General features: G+C 42.8%; 1 protein-coding gene across 1 annotated transcript; it reads left to right on the top strand.

The window, feature by feature from the left end:
* Positions 1–6,601: 6,601 nt before the first annotated feature.
* LOC142550017 (uncharacterized) lies at positions 6,602–7,123 on the top strand. The gene has a single exon (XM_075659261.1). The coding sequence runs from the start codon at positions 6,602–6,604 to the stop codon at positions 7,121–7,123; it is 522 nt and encodes a 173-aa protein (XP_075515376.1).
* Positions 7,124–9,376: the final 2,253 nt, after the last annotated feature.

The raw sequence follows: 9,376 nt of genomic DNA, 5'->3' as shown, positions 1-9,376 counted from the left end.
GAGCAGGAAAGTGGCAGTTGTAGCACAGTTGTCAGTGCAGAAACCTCTTCAGTCTGAGATTCAGAGGTTTGACTTAGAAGTTTACCGCAAGGGCAGAGCTCCAAGGCTGTCTAATCTGACAGTCCAATCTTCCTTGCAAGACCGTATTCGTGCGGGCCAGCCTTCAGACGAGCAGTTGCAGAAGTGGAGGCTGAAGGATGAGGCCAAGGGTAGTGTACTTGATAAGTGCAAGATTTGCACTTAAGTTACATTTAAATCCATTTTGAATTATGCTTGTTTCGAACATAATTACGCGTTTTTGGTTTGTTTTTGTTGTCATTTCAGGAATGGAGAAAATAGTGGACACGAAACCAAGTGGACCAAGAAAACAGAACCGAGCCGCGAGTATAAATATTGCCAAGACCAGAAGGGCGTGCGCGGTCGCGCCACTTCACGCGCAGCCGCGCACGCACAGATAATGCACAAGGGCAGAAGCTTTCGCGCGGTCGCACGACATCTCGCGCACCAGCGCGCGCACAGAAGTAGAAGATGACCCGATAGGTGCGCGCGACCGTGCCACTTCACGCGCAGGCGCGCGCGCACCTATACAAGCGAGTGACCAGATGTGTGCGCGGCCGTGCGACGACATGCGCGACCGCGCGCACACATGCATGGCCAGAGGAGCAGCACATAGCGCGCCACCGCGCGCGCCGCGTCCAGAAAAAGTATAAAAGCGCGATCGTCTAGGTCAGAAAGGGGTTAGCCGCCGTGGAGAGAAATTACACGAAAATTCACCATCTTGGGAAGGAAAAGAAGCGAGAAACGGAGCGCATACACGAGACGAAGATTCAGAGTGTGAAGAACAGCCACAAATACGAAGAACGACGGATCTGGGACAGAGACGACACTTCGGATTTGTTATCTTTTCTTTTGTTTCTTTATTTTATTGCGTAGCGATGTCTAGAATCACAAACATGTCTTGTTTTCTCTTGGATTTCGTGATGAACTAAATTTTCATTCTAGAGGTTGACGTAGCTTTGTCTATACGATGATTTGACGTGGATATTTTTATGATTGGATTCCGTTTTATTTAATTGTGTTCTCTACTCTTATTTCATTGCAACTTACTGGCCATAAATTGTATGTGGTGATTAATTCTACAACTCGGGAGAGGGACTAGGATTATAGATCACTAGAGGCACATCGTGGAATGTTTATATCGTTCGGAAGGCGTATAACTTTTGCGAGGCTTAGGTAAGAACATTGATTGCATTTATTAATTAAACTTAGATGTTTATTAGGAATAATTGAATCGAAGTTTGATCGATACATTTATTCGTCACTTGGGAAATGGGGAATAAAATACGTAAGTGTTCTTGGCCATTAAATAATAGGAATTCAGGAATTTAAATGCAATCAGGAGAATTATTGTAGAAACTTAGTGAAATCAGTCCTCTAGATAATTTCTATCACTGATATTTCTCCAGTCGGTAATTCGATTTATTGTTTATTCGCATTTTAATTGTTTTTAACAAACCAATTCTCTTACGAATTTTCTAGATAAAGTCTGGACTATTTTAATTACAAGCATTGATATATTTTTTATACACACTCCTCGTGAGATCGACACTTGCACTCAAAATTGCATTTTACTATAATTTGACATCGTGCGCTTGCGAGGATTTAAGAAAATATGCAACAAGTATTTGGCGCCGTTGCCGGGGAGTGTCTGTTTTGAATTTATATCAGTATTGTTACCAATTAGTCTAGATTTTAATTTAGAGTTTTTATTTTTTATTTTATTTTATATTGATTGAGTTTTTCATTTTTCTGCTTGACAGTGTATGCTAAGATCGCAAAGCCCTGACTTGCTTATTTTTGATCTGGAGATCGAAAGAACTGCGAGAAGATTAAGAAAAGCAAGAAGAGAAGAGATCCAAGCAATGGCTGAGAACAGAGAGAATGACAACATGCCCAGCCAGAGGCGATTCCTATAAGATATCACTTCCGACCAGTGATCAACAATCATTACTCTGGTATTGCAAGAGGGACAATCAACGCCAATAATTTTGAATTGAAGCCTGCTCTAATCAATATGGTTCAGCAAAACCAGTTTGCTGGAACAGCCACCTCTTATCCTCATGTTCATTTGAGGACCTTCTTGGAGATAACGAATACGGTAAAGATTAATAATGTTCCTGATGATATTATTAGACTACGTTTGTTTCCGTTTTCTCTTAGGGATCAAGCTAGAGGATGGCTCCAATCACTTCCCTTGGGAAGTATCACGACATGGCAGGATCTGACGACAAAATTTCTGGCAAAATACTTTCCCCCTGCAAAGTCTGCACAGTTGAAGATTGAGATTTGCACGTTGAGGCAGACTAATTTTGAACAATTGTATGAGGCATGGGAAAGATACAAGGAGCTGTTGAGAAAGTGCCCAAACCATGGCTTCGAAGACTGGGTGCAGATCGAATTATTCTACAACGGTCTAAATGGGCAAACAAGAGGAACAGTGGATGCTGCAGCTGGTGGCACGATCTTTGCTAAATCTCCCTAGCAAGCTTATGACTTGCTTGAACAGATGACAATAAATAGCTACCAGTGGCCGTCTGAAAGGGCAGGAGTAAAAAGAACAGCTGGAGTTTATGCTGTGGATCCTATTACGTCACTCACTGCACAGGTATCAGCACTGACCACACAACTCGCAGCTATGAACAAAGTGAGCATATCAGAAACTGAGAGTCCATCGACTGTTGCTGAAGAACAATCTATTCCTGAAGAAGCTCAGTACGTCAACAACAGAAATTTTGGAGGATTTGGAGGATATCGAGGTAACTCTCCCCCTAATACTTATCACCCAGGATTAAGAAATCATTAAAAATTTTCTTATGCAAATAACAAAAATGTGTTGAATCCTCCACCGGGGTTCAATACATCAAAGGGAGAGGGAAAGCCTTCGTTTGAGGATTTAGTAGGAACATTTGTTGCTGAGTCCGGCAAGAGGATGACACGAACTGAATCTCGCCTTGACAATATGGAGACTCACATGGGAAATATGGGTGCCACAATGAAATCTTTGGAAACTCAATTTGGACAGTTGGCTACCGCATTGAGAGATCAGAATAGGGGTCAATTTTCTAGTAACACCGAGGTTAACCCAAAAGAGCAGTGCAAGGCAGTCACTTTGAGGAGTGGAAAGGAATTGGATGTACAGATTCCTAAAGAGAGAGTGGAAAGTGAAAAGATAGTTGAAGAAGGTAAAACTGATGAATCCAAGACAGAAGTTGAAGTAGAACGACCTCCGGTATATAAGCCGACCCTACCATACCCTCAGAGATTCAAAAAGAAGAAATTGGATGATCAGTTTGCAAAATTTTTGGAGATTTTTAAAAGATACACATCAACATACCATTTGCTGATGCTTTGGAGCAAATGCCGAATTATGCAAAGTTTATTAAAGATGTGATGTCTAAGAAGAGGAAGCTACAGGAGTTTGAGACTGTGAACCTTACCAAAGAGTGTAGCGCCATACTGCAGAAGAAGCTACCACAGAAATTAAAAGATCCAGAGAGTTTTACAATTCCCTGCTTTATTGGTGGTTCTAAATGTAGTAAAGCTTTATGTGATTTAGGAGCAAGTATTAATTTGATGCCATTTTCTATTTACAGGGATCTGGAGCTTGGAGAGGTTAAACCAACTACTATCACTTTACAACTTGCAGACAGAAGTCTCACGTATCCACGTGGGATAGTCGAGGATGTACTGGTAAAAGTAGATAAATTTATTTTTCCTGCTGATTTTGTGATTTTAGATATGGAGGAAGATCACGATGCTCCACTAATCTTTGGGAGACCGTTTCTGGCAACTGGAAGGGCATTGATAGATGTGCATAAGGGTGAACTCACCTTGAGAGTTGGCGGAGAAGCTGTCGTTTTTAATATCTATCACGCCATGAAAGAGTCAAATGAGGCAAGCACTTGTAAAAGCATTGATATTTTAGACTCATGTATGTCCCTTGATTATGCAGGAACTAGAGATCCTTTGGAGAGCTACTTGATAGGTGCTGCTGGAGCTATTGATGAAGAAAATTGGGAAGTAAAAGAGCAACGGGTGGCCCTTGAGGCACTGCAGAAAGAAAGGAGAAAAGATACACCGCTTGAAGAATTGGAGGTAAATGAGCAAACAAAGGTAATACCTCCTTCCCCTGAATTGAAGGAGCTGCCAAGTCACCTTTGCTATGCATTTTTAGGTGAAAAGTCGACGTATCCGGTAATCATCTCTTCCTCACTTACTTGTACTGAAAAAGATAAATTATTAAGAGTATTGAGGAAATTTAAAACTGCTTTAGGATGGTCGATTTCTGATATTAGGGGAATTAGCCCCACTATATGCATGCATAAAATTTTGATGGAGGAGTCGTATACTCCTTATGTGGATCACCAGAGGAGGTTGAACCCAGCTATGAAAGAGGTTGTGAAAAACGAGGTACTGAAATTACTAAATGCTGGTGTGATTTATGCTATTTCTGACAGTAGTTGGGTATCTCCTGTACAAGTTGTACCAAAAAAGGGTGGAATAACTGTGGTGAAAAACGAAAATGATGAACTGATATCTACTCGCACTGTAACTGGCTGGCGAGTATGTATTGATTATCGAAAGTTAAACAATGCCACACGTAAAGATCATTTTCCACTGTCTTTTATTGATCAAATGCTTGATAGACTTGCTGGCTATTGTCATTATTGTTTTTTAGATGGTTATTCAGGTTATAACCAAATTGCTATAGCGCCAGAAGATCAGGAGAAGACTACTTTCACGTGTCCCTATGGCACGTTTGCTTTTCGGAGAATGCCGTTTGGGCTATGCAATGCACCTGCCACTTTCCAGAGGTGCATGATGGCCATTTTTGCAGATATGGTGGAGGAAATAATGGAAGTCTTCATGGACGACTTTTCGGTATTCGGTTCGTTGTTTGATCATTGTTTACATAACCTATCCCTTGTTTTGCAGAGATGCCAGGATAAGAACTTAGTTCTTAGTTGAGAGAAGTGTCATTTTATGGTCCAAGAGGGCATTGTTCTTGGACATAAAGTGTCTTCTCGGGGATTAGAGGTAGACAGAGCCAAGGTGGTTACCATTGAAAAACGTCCTCCACCAAAGAGCATCAACGGAATAAGGAGCTTCTTAGGACATGCGGGGTTTTATCGTAGATTTATTAAAGATTTTTCTAAGATCACTAAACCCCTATGTAATTTACTTGAAAAAGAATCGACTTTTATATTTGATGATGATTGTTTGCAGGCATTTGAGAACATCAAAATGGCATTGGTGACCGCACCGATCATGATAGTGCCGGACTGGAAGGAGCCCTTTGAGCTAATGTGTGATGCAAGTGATTATGCAGTGGGCGCTGTCTTAGGCCAGAGAAGGGACAAGATGTTTAGGGCGATTTACTACGCAAGCCGCACGATGGATGCTGCTCAGCAGAATTACACTACGACCGAGAATGAGATGCTTGCAGTAGTATTTGCCTTCGACAAATTCAGGCCTTATTTGATTGGCACAAAGGTAATCGTTTTCACTGACCATGCAGCTATTCGCTACCTTTTCGCCAAGAAAGATGCAAAACCACGCTTGATAAGGTGGATTTTGCTATTACAAGAATTTGACTTTGAGGTCAAGGATAAAAAAGGTAGTGAGAATCAGGTAGCTGATCATTTGTCGAGTTAAAAAAGGTAGTGAGAATCAGGTAGCTGATCATTTGTCGAGGCTTGAGCTGGAGGAGAAGAAAGAAGAGGGAGCTATACAGGAAACTTTTCCGAATGAGCAACTCTTTGAGGTAAACACTGTAATTCCTTGGTTTGATGATATTGCAAATTTTTTGTCCTGTGGTACCCTTCCTCCAGATTTGAGCTATCATCAGAAGAAGAAGTTTGTCCATGATATCAAGTTTTATTATTGGGATGACCCATTTGTGTACAAGAAGTGTGCTGACCAAGTGATTAGGAGATGCGTGGAGGGTCTCGAAGCCCAACAAATTTTGGAGAAGTGTCATTCTTCACCATATGGTGGACACTTTGGAGCGTCACGAACAGCAGCTAAGGTATTGCAATCTGGTTTCTATTGGCCTAGTTTGTTTAAAGATAGTTATACTTTAGTAAAATCATGTGATAGATGCCAGAGGTTAGGAAACATCTCTAGGCGTCACGAACTACCACTGACAAAAGTTTTGGAAGTGGAACTTTTTGACGTTTGGGGTATAGACTTCATGGGACCTTTTCCCCCTTCTTTTGGTAATTCTTACATTCTATTAGCTGTTGATTATGTGTCGAAATGGGTGGAAGCAATCGCCACCAATACTAATGACTCTCATGTTGTAGTGAAATTTGTGCATAAAAACATCTTCACCAGGTTTGGAACGCCAAGAGCCATCATAAGTGACGAAGGTACGCATTTTTGCAATAGAATTTTCAACTCATTTTTGGCTAAATACAATGTGAAGCACAAAGTGGCACTAGCATATCATCCTCAGTCGAATGGACAAGCTGAAGTATCCAACCGGGAAATTAAGCAAATACTGGAAAAGACTGTCAACACCAACCGGAGGGATTGGGCTATGAAGTTGGATGATGCGTTATGGGCTTATCGGACCGCATTCAAGACGCCTATTGGGATGTCTCCCTATAGGCTAGTATTTGGGAAAGCATGCCACTTGCCACTAGAACTGGAGCACCGAGCATTTTGGGCAGTTAAAAAGTTGAACTTCGACCTGAAAGCTTCTGGCGATGTAAGAAAACTGCAGTTAAGTGAGATGGATGAATTCCGAAATGACGCTTATGAAAATGCCAAAATCTACAAAGAGCAAACTAAGAAGTGGTATGACAAAATCATTGTCCGAAGGAAACTCAAAACAGGACAACAAGTACTACTGTTCAACTCTCGTCTGAAGTTGTTTCCTGGTAAGCTGAAATCACGTTGGTCAGGGCCATTTGTAGTGGAAACAGTATATCCTCATGGGGCCATCGAGTTGAAGTGCAGTGATGGACGAACTTTCAAGGTCAATGGACAGCGGGTTAAGGCATACTATGGAACTGAAGTGAGGAATATTGACAATCTTAGTCTGGGTGAACCCAATTGAACAGGACTAGTAGTCGAGCTGATGACGTTAAACCAAGCGCTGTGTGGGAGGCAACCCGCATTTATTTATTTTCGCATTCGTTCTGCTTCATTATTTTATTTCAATTTCTTATTTAATATTTTTAATTTTCGCTATTTAAGTATTAATTTGAATCGTTTTATTTTTGCAGGTTATTTATTAAAAAAAAAAGGGCTAAGGGACAGCAGCATGCGCTCCAGCGCGCACTCCATCGACCATAAAAAAACAGAAGCCCTCGCGCCCCAGCGCGAGTTCTCGCGCGACCGCGCGCACATCATTAACGAAGGAAACCCGATACGCACGCGCGACTACGCCATATTACGCGCGATGGCGCGCACTCAATTATTGGCAGGTATCCAGAAGCTCGCGCGCGGCCGCGCCACTTCTCGCGCGACCGTGCGCGCCGCGTCCCTACCCCTCATTTAAAACCCTATCTCACGATTTACACACACACACACCTCCTCCCCTCAAAATAGCCGCCTCCCTCAAATCCTCTCCACACAAACTCTCCTCTCAACTATTCCTCTCCTCCACAACTTCCATCCAACTCCTTCTCACACAAACAACCTTCACACAACTCATCTCCTACAACCACCTGCAAGAATCAACCACCGCCGCTCCTCCACTCAGCCGTCGCCGCCACCGCACATCCAGCAGCACGCCGCCGCCGTCAACGCCCCTCACCGCCGCCACTTGCTACCGCCGAGCATCATCTCCGGTTAATTATCTACACTCAAGGGTACAGTTTCTTTTACGTGTTATCATTTGGGCTACTTTTCAGATTTCAAGCAATTGTTGGTGGATTTGTGTCTATATTGTTGATTATTAGTGTGGATAGTGCTCATAATCATGCCGCCTAGAAAGAAATCGAAGGCTGGGGCTTCCTCTTCTCGTTCCTATGATGCTCATAAATTTTGGAACGAGGAAGCATTCCAAGTTTACGAAAGCACTTTGTCTCGGTCGATTATTAACGAAAGAGGGATAGATTTGACATACCTGAACTGCGCTGTAAATGCGGAAATTGTGCGAAGAAGGTGGGTCGACATAGCCCAGTCACCGCCAGATGCGGTTATCTCTGTAGTCCGGGAATTTTATGCGAATCTGCGAATCAAACACGAGGATTACGGAGTTTTGGTCAGAGGACAATTGGTATATTTCGATTCAGCAACCATTAATGCAATCTATAATCTGCCGGGCTATGAAAATGACGAGTATACTGATTTGATTACTGGGGCTATGGATTACGATGCGATTATCAGGACCCTATGCATCGATGGTGCAGAGTGGCGCTTGAATCAGGGCTCCCCGATCACTATGAAGAAGTCTGACTTACGCCGTAACCCACGCCATTGGACATCTTTCATTCTATCACGAATCATGCCCTCATCACATCAAACAGAAATTACAAAGGATAAAGTGGCGTTGATTTACGCAATAATGACCGGGAAGACCGTGGATCTTGGGAAGCTCATTCACAGTTTTATCATGCGTGCTGGTACGGGGCTTATGACTGTCAGCCTGCCTTGTCCACATACTATCACTGCACTATGTCTTCATGCCGGTGTGCAATGGGGCGCAGACGAACAGGTTTTGAAACCTAAGGGCCCAATCACGGCATATGAAGTCACCCGTTCGTGCTTTGGAGACGAAATAGGACGATAAGAGGCCAGAGCAGAGTACAACCAGAGGGCCAGAGCACGCAATCCACCACCACCACCATCGATCCCTCGATCCAGTTTGCGAGACAAGATGTTCCGAATGGAATAGGATATGCGGGTCGAACGACAAGAGCAAGCTGAACACCGACACACTACTAGTACCTTCATGTCTTTTATGATGGACTTCACATCAGTGCTCTCCCAGCGTTTCCCACCTACTGGACCCGCGGATGTTCCCTATCCACCACATCCAGTGTGGCCACCACAGTACCCACCACCAGTTCTATCACCACCGCAGCCCATGGATGATGATGATGAAGAGGCTTCGAACGATGACTCGAGCCCCGAGTTCTGACACTTGGGAGCGAGGTATATGTTGTCATGTTCTTCATTTCTATACATTGAGGACAATGCATACTTTAAGTTTGGGGGGGTTCAATTGCTTTGTTCGTTAGTTTTCTTTTTATTGCGTAGTATTAGTTAATTTGATTTGATTTTTTTTTATTGCATGATAGAACTTGTTAGGTAGAGTCATGGATAAGTAAAATGTGTGGCCAATGATGAAAAATTGAATTGC

Source organism: Primulina tabacum, chromosome 6 (assembly GCF_025594145.1).
Source record: "Primulina tabacum isolate GXHZ01 chromosome 6, ASM2559414v2, whole genome shotgun sequence".
NCBI lineage: Eukaryota > Viridiplantae > Streptophyta > Magnoliopsida > Lamiales > Gesneriaceae > Primulina > Primulina tabacum.
Note: the sequence above shows the minus strand (reverse complement) of the source record. Positions and strands in the feature narration are given on the sequence as shown.

Excerpts from the sequence above, each read along its gene's own strand:
- LOC142550017 (XM_075659261.1), top strand. The coding sequence starts at position 6,602 with ATGAAGTTGGATGATGCGTTATGGGCTTATCGGACCGCATTCAAGACG.